General features: G+C 42.5%; 1 protein-coding gene across 1 annotated transcript in view; it reads right to left on the minus strand.

Moving 5' to 3' along the window:
- The window catches only part of PCNX2 (pecanex 2), a 273090-nt gene that overhangs the window by 77483 nt on the left and 174307 nt on the right, over positions 1 to 21300 (minus strand). Inside the window, exons 22-23 of the mRNA XM_027094137.1 lie at positions 14564 to 14672; positions 9107 to 9236 (exon numbers count right to left, since the gene is read on the minus strand). Of these exons, the coding sequence (XP_026949938.1) occupies positions 9107 to 9236; positions 14564 to 14672 (239 nt within the window). The remainder of the gene's footprint in view (positions 1 to 9106; positions 9237 to 14563; positions 14673 to 21300) is intronic.

A 21300-nucleotide genomic window follows, 5' to 3' on the forward strand; every position in this document is an offset into this window, starting at 1 on the left:
TTATTAAAAAAAAAAAAGAAATTAATACTTTAAAAAAAGAGGAAATAGGCAGTCTACCTGAAAAAGAATTCAGAGTAATGATAGTAAAGATGATCCAAAATCTTGGAAACAGAATGGAGAAAATACAAGAAATGTTTGACAAGGACCTAGAAGAACTAAAGAGCAAACAAACAATGATGAACAACACAATAAATGAAATTAAAAATTCTTTAGAAGCAATCAATAGCAGAATAATGAGGCAGAAGAACGAATAAATGACCTGGAAGATAAAATAGCGGAAATAACTACCGCAGAGCAAAATAAAGAAAAAAGAATGAAAAGAATTGAGGACAATCTCAGAGACCTCTGGGACAACATTAAACTCACCAACATCCGAATTATAGGGGTCCCAGAAGAAGAGAAAAAGAAAGGGACTGAGAAAATATTTGAAGAGATTATAGTTGAAAACTTCCCTAACATGGGAAAGGAAATAGTCAATCAAGCCCAGGAAGCACAGAGATTCCCATACAGGATAAATCCAAGGAGAAACATGCCAAGACACATATTAATCAAACTATCAAAAATTAAATACAAAGAAAAAATATTAAAACCAGCAAGGGAAAAGCAACAATTAACATACAAGGGAATCCCGATAAGGTTAACAGCTGATCTTTCAGCAGAAACTCTGCAAGTCAGAAGGGTGTGGCAGAACATATGTAAAGTGATGAAAGGGAAAAACCTACAACCAAGATTACTCTACCCAGCAAGGATCTCATTCAGATTTGATGGAGAAATTAAAACCTTTACAGACAAGCAAAAGCTAAGAGAATTCAGCACCACCAAACCAGCTTTACAACAAATGCTAAAGGAACTTCTCTAGGCAGGAAACACAAGAAGGAAAAGACTTACAATAACAAACCCAAAACAATTAAGAAAATAGTAATAGAAACATACATATCGATAACAACCTTAAATGTAAATGGATTAAATGCTCCAACCAAAAGACAGAGACTGGCTGAATGGATACAAAAACAAGACCCATATATATGTTGTCTACAAGACCCACTTCAGACCTAGGGACACATACAGACTGAAAGTGAGGGGATGGAAACAGATATTCCACACAAATGGAAATCAAAAGAAATTTGGAGTGGCAATTCTCATACCAGACAAAATAGACTTTAAAATACAGACTATTACAAGAGACAAAGAAGGACACTACATAATGATCAAGGGATCAATCCAAGAAGAAGATATAACAATTGCAAATATTTATGCACCCAACATAAGAGCACCTCAATACATAAGGCAAATGATAACAGCCATAAAAGGGGAAATCGACAGTAACACAATAATAGTGTGGGACTTTAACACCCCACTTTCACCAATGGAAAGATCATCCAAAATGAAAATAAATAAGGAAACACAAGCTTTAAATGATACATTAAACAAGATGGACTTAACTGATATTTATAGGACATTCCATCTATTACAAATGGAATTACATTCCATTTGTAATCCCAAAACAGCAGATTACACTTTCTTCTCAATTGCTCATGGAACATTCTCCAGGATAGATCATATCTTGGATCACAAATGAAGCCTTGGTAAATTTAAGACAATTGAAATTGTATCAAGTATCTTTTCCAACCACAGTGCTATGAGACTAGATATCAATTACAGGAAAAAATCTGTAAAAAATACAAACACATGGAAGCTAAACAATACACTACTAAATAACCAAGAGATCACTGAAGAAATCAGAGGAAATCAAAAAATACCTAGAGACAAATGACAATGAAAACACGGCAACCCAAAACCTATGGGAGGCAGCAAAAGCAGTTCTAAGACGGAAGTTTATAGCAATACAATCCTACCTCAAGTAACAATAAACATCTAACATAAACAACCTAACATTATGCCTAAAGCAATTAGAGAAAGAAGATCAAAAAACCCCCAAAGTTAGCGAAGGAAAGAAATCATAAAGATCAGATCAGTAATAAAAGAAATGAAGGAAATGATAGCAAAGATCAATAAAACTAAAAGCTGGTTCTTTGAGAAGACAAACAAAATTGATAAACCATTAGCCAGACTTATCAAGAAAAAAAGGGAGAAGACTCAAATCAATAGAATTAGAAATGAAAAAGGAGAAGTAATAACTGACACTTCAGAAATACAGAGGATCATGAGACATTACTACAAGCAACTATATGCCAATAAAATGCAAAACCTGGAGGAAATGGACAAATTCTTAGAAAAGCACAACCTTCTGAGACTGAACCAGGAAGAAATAGAAAATAGAAACAGACCAATCACAAGCACTGAAATTGAAACTGTTATTAAAAGTCTTTCAACAAACAAAAGCCCAGGACCAGATGGCTTCACAGGCGAATTCTATCAAACATTTAGAGAAGAGCTAACACCTATCCTTCTCAATCTCTTCCAAAATATAGCAGAGGGAGGAACACTCCCAAACTCATTCTACAAGGCCACCATCACCCTGATACCAAAACCAGACAAGGATGTCACAAAAAAAGAAAACTACAGGCCAATATCACTGATGAACATAGATGCAAAAATCCTCAACAAAATACTAGCAAACAGAATCCAACAGCACATTAAAGAATCATACACCATGATTAAGCAGGGTTTATCTGAGGTATGCTAGGATTCTTCAATAATGCAAATCAATCAATGTGATACACCATACTAATAAATTGAAGGAGAAAGACCATATGATCATCTCAATAGATGCAGAAAAAGCTTTCGACAAAATTCAACACCAATTTATGATAAAAAATCCTCAGAATGTAGGCATAGAGCTAACTTACCTCAACATAATAAAGGCCATATATGACAAACCCACAGCCAACATTGTTCTCAATGGTGAAAAACAAACAATTTCCACTAAGATCAAGAAAAAGAAAAGGTTGCCCACTCTCACCACTATTATTCAACATAGTTTTAGAAGTTTTAGCCACAGCAATCAGAGAAGAAAAAGAAATAAAAGGAATCCAAATCAGAAAAGAAGAAGTAAAGCTGTCACTGTTTGCAGATGATGGGATACTATACATACAGAATCCTAAAGATGCTACCAGAAAACTACTAGAGCTAATCAATGAATTTGGTAAAGTACCAGGATACAAAATTAATGCACAGAGATCTCTGGCATTCCTATACACTAATGATGAAAAATCTAAAAGAGAAATTAAGGAAACACTCCCATTTACCATTGCAACAAAAAGAATAAAACACCTAGGAATAAACCTACCTAAGGAGACAAAAGACCTGCATGCAGAAAACTATAAGACACTGATGAAAGAAATTAAAGATGATACAAACAGATGGAGAGATATACCATATTCTTGGATTGGAAGAATCAACATTGTGAAAATGACTATACTACCCAAAGCAATCTACAGATTCAGTGCAATCCCTATCAAACTACCAATGGCATTTTTCACAGAACTAGAAGAAAAAATTTCACAATTTGTATGGAAACACAAAAGACCCCAGTAACCAAAGCAATCTTGAGAAAGAGAAACAGAGCTGGAGGAATCAGGCTCCCAGACTTCAGACTATACTACGAAGCTACAGTAATCAAGACAGTATGGTACTGGCACAAAAACAGAAATACAGATAGTGGAACAGGATAGAAAGCCCAGAGATAAACCCATGCACATATGGTCACCTTATCTCTGATAAAGGAAGCAAGAATATACAGTGGAGAAAAGACAGCCTCTTCAATAGTGGTGCTGGGAAACCTGGACAGCTACATGTAAAAGAATGAAATTAGAACACTCCCTAACACCGTACACAAAAATAACCTCAAAATGGATTAAAGACCTAAATGTAAGGCCAGACACTATAAATCTCTTAGAGGAAGAGATAGGCAGAACACTCCATGACATAAATCACAGCAAGATCTTTTTTGACCCACCTCCTAGAGAAATGGAAATAAAAACAAAAATAAACAAATGAGACCTACTGAAACTTAAAAGCTTTTGCACAGCAAAGGGAACCATAAACAGGACGAAAAGACAACCCTCAGAATGGGAGAAAATATTTGCAAACGAAGCAACTGACAAAGGATTAATCTCCAAAATATACAAGCAGCTCATGCAGCTCAATATCAGAAAAACAAACAACCCAATCCAAAAATGGGCAGAAGGCCTAAATAGACATTTCTCCAAAGAAGATATACAGATTGCCAACAAACACATGAAAGAATGCTCAACATCACTAATCATTAGAGAAATGCAAATCAAAACTACAATGAGGTATCATCTCACACCGGCCAGAATGGCCATCATCAAAAAATCTACAAACAATAAATGCTGGAGAGGGTGTGGAGAAAAGGGAACCCTCTTGCACTGTTGGTGGGAATGTAAATTGATATAGTCACTATGGAGAACAGTATGGAGGTTCCTTTAAAAACTAAATATAGAACTACCATACGACCCAGCAATCCCACTACTGGGCATATACCCTGAGAAAACCATAATTCAAAAAGAGTCATGTACCACAATGTTCATTGCAGCACTATTTACAATAGCCAGGACATGTTAGCAACCTAAGTGTCCATCAACAGATGAATGGACAAAGAAGATGTGGCACACATATACAATGGAGTATTACTCAGCCATAAAAAGAAACAAAAGTGAGCTATTTGTAGTGAGGTGGATGGACCTAGAGTCTGTCATACAGAGTGAAGTAAGTCAGAAAGAGAAAAACAAATACCGTATGCTAACACATATATATGGAGTCTAAAATGGTTGTGAAGCACCTAGGGGCAGGACAGGAATAAAGACGCAGACAGAGAGAATGGACCTGAGGACACGGCGGACAGGAAGGGTAAACCGGGACAAAGTTGAGAGAGTAGCATGGACATACATACACTACCAAATGTAAAACAGATAGCTAGTGGGAAGCAGCCGCATAGCACAGGGAGATCAGCTCGTTGCTTTGTGACCACCTAGAGGGGTGGGATAGGGAGGGTGGGAGGGAGATGCAAGAGGGAGGGGATATGGGGATAGAGGTATACGTATAGCTGATTCAGTTTGTTATACAGCAGAAACTAACACAACCATGTAAAGCAATTATACTCCAATAAAGATGTTAAAAAAAATACTCTGACATAAGGGGATTTATAAACACCAGGCACTGTTATTATAGTGCATTTGCTATTGCTGCCTATAAGTTAAATGGAGACAGCAGGCAGGACTCATCAAGACCAATTTTAAAGACCTTCTTAGTTAAGAACAGTTTAATAGTGCACAGCCTGACGGTAGTGAATGAAATCCAGATTACGATTTCCTTTCCCTTTTACATAATATTGTTGGATTTAATTCATTTAAGAAATAGTTACAGAACATTTTCTGTGTGCGTGACCCCGTAGGGATACAAAGATGAATAAAAACAAGTCCAGGCTTGGAGGTAGAGTCAGTCCACACCAATCCTTGGTACAATGTACTGATGGTCACAGAGCAAATTTATCTTCCAAAGGTGACCACTACAGTACCTCTCATCCGACAAGTGCTTCCTGAACCTTCCATTCATCCATCAGGAGGTGGAATATGATACCCCTCTTTGTGAGTCTGTGTGTGGGTGGGTGGAAGTGGAGGGAGTGGGGGAGGGAAGGGCACTCGGTGAGAAGGGCACAGCCGAGGGCGGGCTGGGAATGAAAACTCCACAATATGCGATGTATGAAATAGTACTGTGGGAGATTAGGACTCAGGTGAGGGGGGTCTATATTTGTGCTGTCCTATATGATAGCCTCGAGTCACATGTGGCTACTTAAATGTAAGTGAGTTAAAATTCAATAGAATTAAAACCTCAGCCACACTAGCCCTGTTCCAAGTGCTAGGAGGGCTCCCGTATTGGACAAGGTAGATACAGAGCATTTACATCAGTGCTGGGCTCTGAGGTACGTCTCCTTGTCGCCCAGGCAGCAGTGTCCCATCGCGGGCTTCTGAGACAGTGGGACCTGGTGCTGTGTCTGGGGAATCAACCAGGGAGCAGGTTAGTTAGGTGGGCAGAGGATACGTTTGTCACCAGCCCCCAGTGAGGAGTGGCGTTGGAGAACAAAAAGTCTGCAGATTTCAAGACAGCCCAGGCTGGGGAAAACAGACAGGCCAGAGTCACCAGCTAGCTGGTGATTTACTTATCGGTTCCATAGAGTATGAAAACGGTTCCGTTACGGTACAGGGCTCGCTGGAGACTTGCAAAAACCAAAGGCAGCTTAGGAGGTTTGGAAGAAAAATCAAAGGACTGGAAAGTGAAGGAGCAGGGGTGGAAAGGAAGAGGAGGCCAGGAGAGGGGATGGCAAGTGCCCCCTCATCACACCCCCAGGGTGGGGCTGGCGACCATGGTACCCACTGGCAGATCGTGGTCACTGTCGTGAGAGGGGAGAATATCTCCCAGTCAGTGGTGGGACGGCGAGTAAACACTCAATTACCCTAACAACTGCTTCTCTGTATCGGACTGAAAAGAAATGGTAGGAGCAGCTACAGAGACACTCACAGATAAGAACAGGAAAAGTCATTAGTGTTTGAAATAAAAACCAACAGTTTCAGATACAGAGAATGGGCTTTCCAGAGGGCTTGCAGAGATCCAGATGAGATTTCCTGCCATTTCTCTTCCTGGTACCCACCACTCTTACTGTCCTGAATTCCATCACTGATCTTTTTTGCGGTACGCGGGCCTCTCACTGTTGTGGCCTCTCCCGTTGCGGAGCACAGGCTCCGGACGCGCAGGCTCAGCGGCCATGGCTCACGGGCCCAGCCGCTCCACGGCATGTGGGATCTTCCCTGACCGGGGCACGAACCCGTGTCCCCTGCATCGGCAGGCGGACTCTCAACCACTGCGCCACCAGGGAAGCCCCATCACTGATCGTTTAAGCAGATGATCACAGGGCTCTGTATTCTGAGGCTTAAACACAAGTTGACAAGAGACTCTCAGCTGGCTGCGTTCAGCATCAGCATCTCTCCCCACCCCTCAGTGGGACTGAACATTTTCCCCACCTTGGCTCCTTCAGAGAGACCTAGGAAAGGCAGGATGTCCTTATGCGTTGCCACAGCCTCTGCTGTCCCCTTCTCATCCTAGCACAGCCGACCAAAGCCCCGACATGCAACGGAGTGCTACACTGGGGGCAAGAATGGGTCACAACATCATCCATTCTTTGTGAGACTGAATAAGGAAACACTCCAGTAGCCCAGACTTATAAGTAACCCACGTAAACCGACACTTCAGACCTCGGTGTACGGTGACAAGCAGGTAGCTGAATCTTGGCAGGGAGGAGGCCAAATAAGAAAATCCCAAACTTGCGTTGCACAGGCGTTAGGATGTCTCCCCTCAGTAAAAGCGTCTCACGAAGATTTCTCCATTCCCCTTTCTACTGGGGAAGCCTCACACCCCCTCCAGCTCAAAGGGGATGCGATTTGCTTATCAACAATTTGCTTCTCCCCCTGGCCAAAAAAACTGGTGCCTAACTTATCTGAGAATAGGAGACAAAAAGAAATCTTTTGTGTTACAGAGCACGTTTAAAATATCTTGCACTTTCTTGCATAGTTAAAAGCACACGAGATTGCCACACTTCTTATTCACAAGCGTTTGCACTTTCCAGAAGTGCGATTTTTAAGAGCTCCACAAAGGTTCCCCCAAATTGTTTTCTCCTTAAAAAGCATAAAGACAAGCCAGCGCTGGTGGTTTTCTTTTCCTTCTGACTCTGTAAATACGCACGGCATCTCTTCAGACAAATGCCAAAGAGGACTCTTGTTTACGTGCATATTTCAAGACGGCTTCACTCATACAGCAAAAAGCCCACCTCTCTTAAAAGATGAGGAATCTGTGGGACACACAAGGGGCCTTCCCCACCTCTTGGTGGTCTCCCAGCGCTGGCTTACCTTGGGGTGCTCCGGTTTGGTTGGATTTCCCCAGGACCCGTAAATGTGAGGTCCTGGGGATGGGATACCTGTTAGCATGGGTCAGGTGGGGACAGGGTTTCCAGGCAGGGCAGTCAGAGAAGAATCCCACCAGCGCAGGCCAGCATGATGCTTACTTTGTTCTAGGTGCTTTAGGTCTATTAACTCGTATTCTCCCCACAAGGCTGTGAAGTAGGCCTTATTCCTTTGCCCCCATTTTACAGAAGAGGAGAGAGGCCTTGAGGTCACCAGCATCGAGGGTGGAGGCGAGGTGCGAGCCCAGGCAGGCTGGCGGCCCAGGCTGTGTTTTCATCACGACGCCCTACCACCTGCCCCAGAAGGACGTGCATCTTCCGTGCACATAAACCATCTAACCACACAGATCTCCTAACTTAACGTTGGCCTCTGTGAGACGTGAAGGGCGCATTGTAAAGTGGCAGAGCGGCAGAAAAGGTAGACACGTTACAGAAGATGGATTAGGGCTTGGACACAATAGCCCAGGTATGGCTAGTAAATTAGGGCAGATGAGATCTGCAAGGGAAGACGACCCCAGCTGGAGACAGGCTGGCCCGCCCCACCTCCTCCTCTGGCTGTTCTCAGGCCCTCCCCCGACAAATCATTAACAACTCTTGAAAGTTACTCAGTTACCCACCACTCCTCCCTTCCCACCACTCCTGAAAAAATCACTGCCCTCGCTCCATCACTGTTGGCTTGAGGAAATTCATGACTGACTGGTCTAAACAGTCAAGACAGAGTGCAGAAATCATCTTCTACAAGTTTAATGATGCTCAGAAAAAACGGTATGCGCTCCTGTGTTGAGCTGCGATGCAGGTACACTTGGACATGACATGTATATTTCAAAGGCCCACAGAAGGGAGCCGTGCCCCCCAGGGGTAATCTCACCACGGCTCCTGAGACAACCTCTCTGAGGGCAACGGCTGAGAGTGCGTGGTGATATCTCACTTTCCTTCACAACTGGTGAAACCTAGACTAGTAACTGACTGCAAATTTGCCATCAGTCAGGCTTGGTCCAGAGCCTGGAAGCCCCCGTGCTGAGTGGATAACTGGGTGGGTGGAGGGAGTTTGCTAGGGCTGCCCCACAGGAGGGCAAAGCATGAAGCCTGGACTTTTCACAGACAAAGGTCAAGGAGCATCCCGAACATGAATCCTAGGAAAGCAAGTCAGCAACGATTTTAGGATCTTACTTGTAGTTTTTCTCCCAGAATTTCACTGGCCTGACATACGATGTGATAAAAATGACACTCCCGAGAAACGGGCTCAGTGGAGTAGAAAAGATCGACGTGGCAAACGCCTGAAAGAAAAGCATGGCGGAATCTGAGGATTTTGAGTTAAGGAAAAAAAAGAAGTGTTCATGATTATTCTTCCACATAGTATTTGCGATTTTGACTAGTTTATATGAAAGCCATTTTCTCACCAAGGAAAGAAAGAAGGGCCTACCCGGGATCTCTCTATGTACATATTTGGAAATATAAAACTTTCAATAATATCCTGCTAGGTCTCATTTCACCCCCATGAAAACCAAATGATTCTCATAAAAATCCCAGCAGTCTCAGCATGATTCGTGGCAAAGATTTAATATCTAAGATTTGAAAAGAACAGTTTCTTTTTACTGAGATATTGTTAGCTGAACCAAACACACTGTGGTACATTCACTAAGGTATCAAGCAGCTTTATAAATAATTAAAATTAAATTACACTTGGAAAGTAAATAAATAGCATTGTTTGGGAAGCCAGCATCTCTATTCCTCAAAGAATCTTTTCCCACTATTCAAAAATATGTATCTTTTTTATCATACACTGAACACCAATGGCTCGATTCAACTCACGTCTGGTTTATAAGCTAAAAATGTGTACTCAAGTCCCAGCATGCCGTAGGCTAAGCCACCACCCTGGCACTCGGTACGGGTTTCCCACTTCTTGGCATGCCTCAGTTTCACACACTCTGATCAGAAATGTAATTGTTCAATATTAAAATTAGTATGGCCCTCACTTTGGGCTTAAGCCCAACTAATTGATCTCTGGAAATCTGGGGGAGGTGCCAGAAGGGCTGGTCCCTCCCCAGTCTCGCTCCATCATTGGAGAACTTCTCCCGGCTGTCAATCACGGGGCCTTTGATTTGTTAAAGCCAGAGGTGGCAGAGGTCAGTGGGGGGCCAGACAGCCCAGGTTTTACATATGCACATGGTTCCTTGTCCTTCAGGGTGAGGGCTGGGAGGGTTCTGCTGCAGGTCTGACCTGATCTCCTACAAGGCTGATTTTCCCACCTGGAAGGGGACGTGGCTGCACAAATGGAGGTCTTGTTTTTTAGCCCATGTTTAAAAAGTTCTGGCAGAAAGTAAGAAATGCCTAAATGTCTGTCACAGATAGGAAGATTCTGTGTTTCATTACCTACCAGAGCATGGAAGGGCTTTCCCATATTATCAGTGGCAGGGCTTAGTTATGTGATAGGGACCCTCACAGCCCCACTTACATGTAAACACAAAGAAGGGAGGGAGCCTTGCTTGTCTACAGGCACTTCCCAGTGCATTTGCATAGATTTAAGCTCAGAGTTTTCCTTCAGGGGTAGCTGTGTCATTTTTTTTTCCATTTGTTATTTATTTCCAAACATCTTCAGAAGTGAAATAATACATCCTCCATTAATAGTGTTGAACTGTCTGGGTATCAAAAAGATCTCGACTGTGCTACAATTTCAACCCGATTCCTTTTATTTTGACCTGGGTTCAGATGCAGAACTCCAGAATAAGGAGCTACTGTGACATCTATCATCACCCAACAGTTTCTTCCTCATCGGGAAGCTGGAAAGATCTAAATACCTCTGCCACAGAACATACCAGTGTAACTATTCCCCTTGTCACTGGAAGAAAAAAAGAACTTCATGGGAGATGCCATCGAAGGAAGGTACTGAAAACACCTGAGAAAGCAGAGCGGGGTCACAGGGGAGATCCCTGAGGAGGGTGTTGGGTGAGCGGAAGGTGACAGGGGGCACTGTGGGGTTTGCAGAAGATCCAGGACAAAGTTAAGTGGAACTGGGGCTGGCTGCGTGGGCCGGCACTGCCGTTCTTTTGGGTTCTAAACGTTTCCCCAAAGATTATGTTATCCGTTTTTTAAATGCCAGAAACAGTTATCCAGAAATTAAGAAACGAGGAAAATACTGCTAGCCTGTAAATGAAGTTCAAATTTGGGAGGAAAGGAAATGAAGCTTAACAGGTCAGAGGTAGGGCAGAAGTGAATAGATGGCCTCAAAGGTTAGTTTATTTAGGGGAGATCAGAAAAGGAATATAGCGCTCTTGGGGAAATACGCAAGATCGTGACTGTAATGGCTAAGGCAGTCCCGAGAAATAGGCAGCCTTCTTTATTTTTTGAGAGCCAAGAGGTGGGCCAAAGGGCTAGACGGTGACTCCTTAAAAAGCTTCAAGTTTACCTGAGTACATTTAAAATGAAAATATCAACGTTAATACTTAAAAAAAATAACCGGAAGCTCGAAAGGATATACCAAATAGAGAGCGGCCTTTCCAATACGCACATTTAACAGAGCTAATACAGCTAAGCCTGTCTAATTATTAGAAAACAATGGTGTTGCATGGTCTCTACACATATTAAAAGGGTGAGCATGCCTATCTTTCCCTGGAGGTTACAAGCTCAGAAACTGACAGAGGCTACCGAGGGAGAAAACATGCTAGGACTGGAAAAAGCAATTTAATAAACAGGGCCCCGCTGGCCTGAAAGTTAATTCAATTCCAAAATGGAGCAAATTAGCCCCTTCTCAAAGCCAGGATGGAACCCACAGCTTCTTAATAGAGTGATAAACTCATTAACATTTCAAAATTAGTCAAGATCCAGGGCTGGCATTTAGGAACCTGATGGCCTTGTCTTGATGGCATATATATCTGGTTTCTTTCTTTTTTTTTTTTTTTGCGGTACGCGGGCCTCTCACTGTTGTGGCCTCTCCCGTTGCGGAGCACAGGCTCCGGACGCGCAGGCTCAGCGGCCATGGCTCACGGGCCCAGCCGCTCCGCGGTATGCGGGATCTTCCCGGACCGGGGCACGAACCCACGTCGCCTGCATCGGCAGGCGGACTCTCAACCACTGCGCCACCAGGGAAGCCCCTATATCTGGTTTCTTAAACGAGCTCATTACATTCTGCACGGTATGCTGTTGGGCTCCACATAGCAAAGAGCTACCTTCACAACTGATGCAGGATGGGGAAGTGTCTCTGGGTGATGGGGTAGGGGCGCTGGAAGCCCTGGAAGCCATCACACAACTGTAGTGGTCAGGCTCCACGGCCACCTCGAAGGGTCTATAACTTAGCAGAGGCAGGAGGTGGGTTTCACTGACGGGAACAGTTTTAGGCACAAAGCACTGGGATCAAATGTATTCTAAAACTAAATGCCCAATGAAGTCTGCATCTCAGATGTGTGCAATTTCTCACGAGAACCAGTCCATCCATCGCGAAAGTGCTTAGATTTAACGCCCGCTGGGTTCAGTCTGAGATGGACCCCAGGGCTGCCTTTATCCTTAGCGGAGATATTAAGCGCCAGATACCATGTGCTTGTGTGTGACCCCTCGACACACATAAAGGTCAGGTAATTGAAAGTTACAGCTTCCAGAACAGATTTAATTCGGCTACGGAACTACAGGAGTAATTAGTATTACCGGACTCATCCAACAAGGCATAAGGGGCCACAAGAAATGCTACAGATCTATGTGAGACCAAAGTTAGAATAAAATTGGGAACCACCACTTCAAGTTCTAAGTTCTTAGTGCAACTCCTCAACTGCAAATTTACACCCATCTCATCATTTTCATCTAACAAACAGGCTTTAAATTCTAGACAGGATACCCGAGACACACACCAGAAATAAATAAAAATCCCCTCACTCTTTCATCTCGCTCTGTTTTAAGGGATTCCGTTTAGAAAAACTAAAATGACTGGCATTCTAGAAAACGTTATAGGAAAGGGGTGATACGCAAGCTCACGCTTTTGTGATCATTTTTCCTGATCCTGTTCCTCCAAGTAACCGTGAAACACTTTACAAATATCAGTGCAGGTCTAAGAATAGGAACACGGAACAATGCATTGTGAGGACAACTCTGGGTATGCTTAATAATTTAAAAAAAATAAGTTGGAAGGACAGCATTTTAAAAAAATCTAGAATGTATTATCACAATGAATATCCCATGTCTGTTTCTATCCCTGTACCCAAAGTTGAGACCCAGGGGTTCCTTACGAACTGTCTTCAGGAGCCTTATGCAACCTTCAGGAAAGAAAGCTCTGTTTGGCCATTAAAACCGGCTCACAGCACCCCCAGTGGATGCCAACCAAGAACTGCGCTTCACACACATCAGTGGATGAGAATCCCAGAAAGGCTTGTGCAGATGGACATTCCAGGGTCCTCCCCGTGAAATGTGATTTTAAAAGTATGTGCTGACCCCAGGAATCTGCTTTTTTAAACAAGCTCCTTCAGGGATTCTGATCTAAGGAGTCCCTGAACCACACCTCGGGAAATACAAATTCAGAAAGTATAAATTCACTGGGGGGACTTCCCTGGTGGTGCAGTGGTTAAGAATCCGCCTGCCAATGCAGGGCACACAGGTTTGAGCCCTGGTCCGGGAAGATCCCACATGCCGCAGAGCAACTAAGCCCGTGCACCACAACTACTGAGCCTGTGCTCTAGAGCCTGCAAGCCATAGCTACTGAGCCCACGTGCCACAACTACTGAAGCCCGCGTGCCTAGAGCCCGTGCTCCGCAACAAGAGAAGCCACCGCGATGAGAAGCCCGCGCACCGCAACGAAGAGTAGCTCCCGCTCGCCACAACTAGAGAAAGCCCGCGCGCAGCAACAAAGACCCAATGCGGCCAAAAATTAAAAAAGAATATTTCTGTTTAATCTCTCTCTCTTCGAAAGTACTCTTGATTTTTCTCTTTCTCCCTCTCTCCAAACACATCACGCAGACACACACGCACATACAATTTAGCTATCTGTGTCACAGTGATCTTTAGAAGGAGCACGTCAAGTTGTTTTGAAGTAAATTAAAACTAATTATCATTATGGAAACACTTCAAAATAGACAAAGAAACCAAACAAAACTACAAATGATAAAATTAGGCTCCTTGGCTAATGATAACAAAACCATAAATTTTTTTTTTTTGTCTTCAAAAATATTTGCGTAATTCTGTGTGTGCCCAATTCTGGGTTTTTAAACATTCCTTAAGTATAAGATAACCAAACTATATTATAATATAATGTTATATGATCGATAATAATATATCAATCCTATCCACAAAGTCTGATAACAGCAAATCAGTTTGCACTGTTTTGCACAAGTCAACCAAATCATTTAAGCGGTGACTTTCCATTTAAAAGACATGATCTCTTAACGGAGATCTGGTCATGGGAAATGGAAAAATCAGAAGAAATCAAGCCATGCCTGAATACGCATTAAGAAACAGGAAGAGTTCCGAATTAAGAAATTTCTTTGAAGGCTAAGTACCTAAAGGCAATCCACAGTGCCTCCCCAGGTCCCCATTAAGATGTGATCTTAAAGACTTTAAAACCCTTTTACTGCCAGAGTTCAGTGAAAAGCTTGCATCGGTAAAATGTGAACCTCAGCTCGGAGGTGAAAACAGAAGCAGAAAGGATACGAGGAATTGCAAAGAGCTGAGCGAACACGTGAAATGAGGAACCCCAAGCCATCTGCCAGGGAGCCATGTAGGTCATGACGAACTGTAGCTTGTGAAGCAGGTCCCCGAGCTGAAAGCAAAAGAAGAGACAGAGATTCATCAGTGATGACAACCACAGTGACAGCTGGGTCACAGTCAAAGTGCCTGCATTAAAGTTAGGAAGGGGCAATGAGACTATTGCTTGTCCTCTTACTCGTACCTTCCTTCGCCCCATAAGCAAGGCAGCTGTTTAAGGATATTTTCAAACAGCAACAAGATGATCAGAAGTAATGTTGTGTGGTTAATTTCACCAGGTTAATGATTTCAGCCCATAAATATGGTGTTTCTTAGAGGAACACTCACAGCTTGGTCCTTCCTTCTTCATATTGGGTCTTTCAGGAGATTCATACAAAACCCCATCGCGATGGACATCGTTCAAGTCTTTGTGTATGGATTTCAGTTTTCCTCTTCAGCCACTCTTGCTGGAGAAAATCGCCCCATACCGCTTTGTAACATTGCAAGTTACAAAGCACTTTAGAAGCCAAGATAGGATACGGGAGCCGTTGCATTTGCTAGACAAGCCTGCACAGGAGAAAGCTGAGTTCTGGAGAGAAGTAGTGCGTGGAGAGAAGAGACCTTATGTGGCCTAAGGATGAACATGAGGGGAAACATGCTCAGTGGTTTGCGCTGGAGATCCAGACTATGAATGTGCCAAGGAGGATGGAGAGGGTCCCCGGCTGTAGACCCCTGCTTTGTGGAGAGAAGTGACTGATGGACCCCAGATGTGAAATTCTACAGCTGTCACTGCTAGACGCAGTCAGGAAGTATCCTACCAACAAGCTTTCGGAACTTGACATTCACTCTTCATCCATAATGGAGACCTCATTTTTTTTTTTATTGAAACATAGTTGTTTTACAAAGTTGTGTTAGTTTCAGGTGTACAGTTTAAAGTGATTCAGTTATACATATACATATATCCACTCTTTTTCAGATTCTTTTCCTATATAGGTTATTACAAAATATTGAGTAGAGTTCCCTGTGCTATACATTAGGTCCTTATTAGTTATCTATTTTATATATAGTAGTGTGTATATGTTAATCCCAATCTCCTATCTGTTATCCCTCCACCTTTCCTTTGGTAAACACAAGTTTGTTTTCTATGTGAGTCTGTTTCTGTTTTGTAAGTAAGTTCATTTGTATCTTTTTTTTTTTTAGATTCCACATATAAGTGATACCATATAATATTTGTCTTTCTCTGTCTGACTTACTTCACTTAGTATGATAATCTCTAGGTCCATCCATGTTGCTGCAAATGGCATTATTTCATTCTTTTTTATGGCTGAGTAATATTTCATAATCACGGAAACTTCAAATGGCATGATATGTTTGTTCCTAGACTGGTTAGCATACGAGACAGTGAAATACATTCACCAGAGCCATGATGTGAAAAGAGAAAAAGATAGAATTCTTAATTAGGCTCAGTAGGTGTTACACAGAACATCAGAAGACCACAATGAAAAAAGACAAAGGCTGGAAAACGGGACCATTGAGGAACGGTTCAAGGAACCAAGGTAACTTAGCCTTTCAGTGAAAGGTCAGTCTTGTAAGTTTGGAACAAAAGGTGAGGTTATCCTGAACTGCTTCATGAAAGTGTCATGAGGGAGAAATGAGTTTGATTAGAATCCTCTCCAAGTCTTCCTCTCACTATTCTGGTCTCACCACATTCTCGTCAATATCCTGGGTTTGGAGAATAACTGTAAACATCCTTGGACTGGCTACAGAAGATGAACCAAGGATAAATGTTCTCTCAAAGGCACAGCAAACTTGGAGTTCTTAAGAAGTGACTGGCATCTGGTTGTGTATAGAAGCCTGGGGTCTAGATGTGTCCACTGGGGACCCTAGTCACAAACCTAGCAGGGAAGAATCGGAGGCAGAGAGAAGGGAAGGGAAGGGGGACAGAGAAAAAGAGAAAGAGGAGAGAGCGAGAGGGAGAGGAAAGAAATAGAGACAGTAGGGAGGATGAAGGGAGTATAAAAAAAAAAAAGGGGGTGAAATGGAGGAAGATGATGTGATCGGACCAGAAGAACTGCGAAGGAATGTGAATTCTGAGAAAGAAAAACAAATGGTTTTTTCCTAGTACCTTTTCACTTTCTTCCCTCTATCTCACTGACACCCACCAGAGACCTGATTTCAACTGGCTTCTGAGTTCTTTCAAAAAGGCCACTTCAGTTTTAATCCCGCGGTTGGTTTAAGCTTCTTGAATCCTGGATCTGGATGGGACTCCACAGCTGCCAGTGCTTTTGAGATGCTGACAGTTGAGAGAAGAGCAGTTTACTCTCTTATGTCAGCTTGAGGCTGTATCTCTTAGGTTCACATAAAGATTAGTCCTCTCCCAAACCATGGTTTGAAAGGATACAGGTACCCCAATGTTCATAGCAGCACTGTTTACAACAGCCAAGACATGGAAGCAACCTAAATGTCCATGGACAGATGAATGGATAAAGGTGTGGTGTGTGTGTGTGTGTGTGTGTATATATATATGTAAAAAATATTACTCAGCCATAAAAAAGAGTGAAATAATGTCATTTGCAGCAACATGGATGCACCTAGAGATGTTCATACTACGTGAAGTAAGTCAGACAGGGAAACAAATATCATATAATATCTCTTATATGTAGAATTTTAAAAAATGATACAAATGAACTTATTTACAAAACAGAAACAGGCTCACAGACTTAGAAAACAAACTTATGGTTACCAAAGGGGAAAGTTGTGGGGGAGGGATAAATTGGGAGTTTGGGACTGACATATACACACCACTATATATGAAATAGATAACCAACAAGGACCTACTGTAGAGCACAGGGAACTCTGCCCAATATTCTGTAATAACCTAAATGGGAAAAGAATCTGAAAAAGAATAGATACATGTATCTGTATAACTGAATAATTTTGCTGTACACCTGAAACTAACACAACATTGTTAATCAACTCTACTCCAATATAAAATAAAAATTTAGAAAAATCACTCCCTACCACCTTATTTCCCACCAGTCCATAGGTGACTTGGGCAGACAGGCCTAACACAGACTCAAACTCTTTTTTTTTTTTTTTTTTGCAGTACGCAGGCCTCTCACTGTTGTGGCCCCTCCCGCTGCGGAGCACAGGCTCCGGACGCACAGGCTCAGTGGCCATGGCTCACGGGCCCAGCCGCTCTGCGGCATGTGGGATCTTCCCGGACCGGGGCACGAACCCGTGTCCCCTGCATCGGCAGGCGGACTCTCAACCACTGCGCCACCAGGGCAGCCCTGGACTCAAACTCTTGACTCACTTCTCTTAAAAAATATGATTTCCTTTAAAGGCCAATATCATTTCCATTCATTCGCACCATTAATTTAACCAGAGGAGCAGCAAGCTAATTACAAAACAGAAGACGTTCAAACACGTGACTCTAGATTCCATGGAAAGCAGATCCTGAGAAGTGGGGGTGGACTCTTTTGTACTAACTTGCTCTTTTATGCCCTAACCCAACTCTATCAGGCAAATGCCTCTGGATTTGAAATATTCTAGTCACAACACTGCTAAGAATTCTTAGTCTGCTTATTAAGAATTAGTCCTGTGACTCACGCCTAGGTGAAAATTGCCAAGCATAAGCAAGATGATCTTATGTGATTTATGACCCCCTAGTTGCCCTGAAAATGAATGACGGGTTTTGGAAAGTTACTCCTGTTAGGTTTTCAGTGTATGACTACATCCTAGGAGGCTGTTAAGCCGCCTCCTGGAAAAGCTGATAAGTCGGTCCAGGCATTGCAACTACAGTCAGACAGGCAGCCCCAGGGAAAGCCTCATCTGAAAGTTTAAAGCACTAACAAGTTCAACTTTGCTGCATTATGAGTAAATGAATATATTACAATTATTTTTTGCTTAGCACAGTGACTTGTATTTACACATAAGCAAAACCAGTAATCAGACACATGTGCTCTCATGCTCTAACTGCAGCCAAGGCCCCAGGTATCTTTGCTCTTTTCCTATGTCTCTCTTGGCCTCGTTTTTTGTTTGTTTATGAACATTGTGAAGAATAAGATACAAGCTTTGTAAAAGATGTTCAATATGTAGCTCGTCAAATAGACTCTGCTGTTCTTAATCACTGAAGCCAGATCTCCCCAATGCTAGTTCTTTACATACCAATGATTCCTCCACAACTCAGTAATTTAATGATCCTCCAGGAAGCCCACCAGAAAAAGGATGTGCTGGGGATGTGTCAGATGTCAACACAGCACAGAGCATGGGTCTGAGGGCACGCTGCCTGGGTTTCAATCCCAGCTGGCACCCATCACGGGGCTGATAATAGATCCTCCCCACACTGTCATTTTGAGGATTAAGTGACTTCATCTTTGTCAAGTGCGGAGTTTAATAAATACATGTTAGGGCAGGTGGATATCTTATTTTGAGGATGTATTTGCTCACAGTCAGGAAATTCTAGGGCCCCTCCTCTAAGCAACTGAAACTTAACTAAATCCAGGACCTCTTATTTTTCAGAGGAGGAAACCAGACTCAGAGAGGCTAAGTGGGCTGCTTAGGGCACACCGTGAGTCACTGGCCCCTAAACCCAAAGGTTGAAATTCCTGGTTCTCTGCCTGGTGATAGACATTTCTACCTCCCAACCTTACCATGTCTCCTTGAGGCCAGGAGCCTTCCTGGAAGGACAGCAGCAGGAAGCAGCTGAGGAAAGGCCTCCTCTACCTACACCTTCCTGCTGACAGCAACGGGGCAGGGTCACAAGTGAGAAGGTGACAAATTGGAGCTGCCGGATTGGTCACTATCGGGGACCTCTTCTCCATGTACACAGTGATGGAGGGCTACGACCTGTCCCTGAATGCCCTTTTCAGTACAAATGCCCAACGAATGAAAGATGACACCGCCCAACAAGCCCAGTGACATTCAAGTTGTCTCAGCAAGGCAGGCTGCTGGGTTACCTGTGCTTCTTAAGAATGGATGCCTCCAAGAAGATGGACGTGGCTGACCTATTTTATTCCTAAAAGTGGGGGGAGGTGTGCGCCACGTTAAAAGACTCAACTTCAAATTTTCCCTTTACACTTCTTCCTTCTCTTCTATGGCTAAGTCAGATGAAAAAAAAAATGAAAAATTTGTGGGTATCCAAAAATTGATGTCTAAGCACAAAAGGAAGCTTAAATATTGATCATTAATGAGAAGCATTACAGGAGGCGCTTTCTGTACCGTGTTAGGCCATTGTGTATAAATTAATAACACATTTAAGATGAGTGAATGGAAACAACACTGACACTGCCACGTGCAGCATAGCACTGCACTGAAGTCCTTTTAATTTTTATTTTATATTGGAGTAGAATTGATTAACAATGTTGTAACAGTTTCAGGTGTACAGCAAAGTGAATCAGCTATACAGATACATGTATCTATTCTTTTTCAAATTCTTTTCCCATTTAGGTTATTACAGAGTACTGTGCAGAGTTCCCTGTGCTATACAGTAGGTCCTTGTAGGTTATCTGTTTTATATATAGCAGTGTGTGAGTTTGGGATTGACATGTACACATTGAAGTACTTTAAATAGAAATCCATTTCCATTAGCTATGAACTTGCATCTCCTTAGACAGTTCGAGGTCTCTGTTTTTTTGAAGCTTAACTCATTCCTAATGTTCTGCTGCTAAGATCTTAAATCTCAGCACTTTATGCTTTAATATGCCTATTAAAGCATAAAAAACTTCCCCAACTACCCAAGTATGACTATATGAGAAAAGAAAATCATTGGGGTCTTTTTCGCTGAAAACACTCAGAAAAGACGACAGGAACTCACAGTGGAATAATTCTGGCTGTTTCCCAAAGAAAGACAACATAAATACTCTCGCTTCAAATAACCCTTTTTAGAAATATCTTTTCAATCAGGCCTAGACATGCTGTTGTATCTCTGCTCTAGGTAGGAAATGCAATTTGCATAAATTCACAAACTATCTTAACAGAAGTGTCACCCAATAAGGATGACCCTAACACATTTCCTTGCTAATACTGATACATTCTGAAAGAAAGCACAGGCCAGCTTTTCTCTGGGGACTTCCTCCCTCCTGCCCCAATGAAATAACTCACCATTTATTGAATGCTCTTATATTGGGCATTATCTTAGGGAGCTGCCCATATGCTATTCCATTTGATTAAATTGTAATTCCCCCCCCCCAATCCCAATCACTACCTTTTATCCTATTGCTCCAGCCTCCCTAGTCTCCCAGATTAGCTCTATCATTTGCCACTTTTTTTTTTTTTTTTTTGCATTTTGTTGTCAAAGTCAGTGAGTTTTTTTTTTTTTTTCTCGGAAAAATATGCAACTTGTGATTATCAGTGTTCGAAGTTGAAGAGGCAGGCAAGGCTGAAAAGAGTCCCAGAGACTGGCTGTTGGATTAAAGGTAAATTGAGTTCAAAACGAGAGAGAACGCTGAGGGAGCAGAGACCAGAGTGCTTGGAAAGGAGGTAAACAGATGCAAAGACGTTTGCAGGTTCAAGGGGGAACAAGACGATGAATTCAGGTGGGAGCCCAGGTGAGGGATTGAAAGGTAGGAACAACAGAATTGGGGAAAACTATCAGACATTTCGATGCACAGCTAGGGATTTGGGGAGTAAAAAAAATGTTTAAGAAGGAATGGAAAAAGTAAAGCTAGTGACATTTCGAAAGTGGGATACCACTTTTTAGG

The sequence above is a fragment of the Aethalodelphis obliquidens genome, unplaced genomic scaffold, assembly GCF_003676395.1.
Source record: "Aethalodelphis obliquidens isolate GAN/ISIS:26980383/991018 unplaced genomic scaffold, ASM367639v1 scaffold87, whole genome shotgun sequence".
NCBI lineage: Eukaryota > Metazoa > Chordata > Mammalia > Artiodactyla > Delphinidae > Aethalodelphis > Aethalodelphis obliquidens.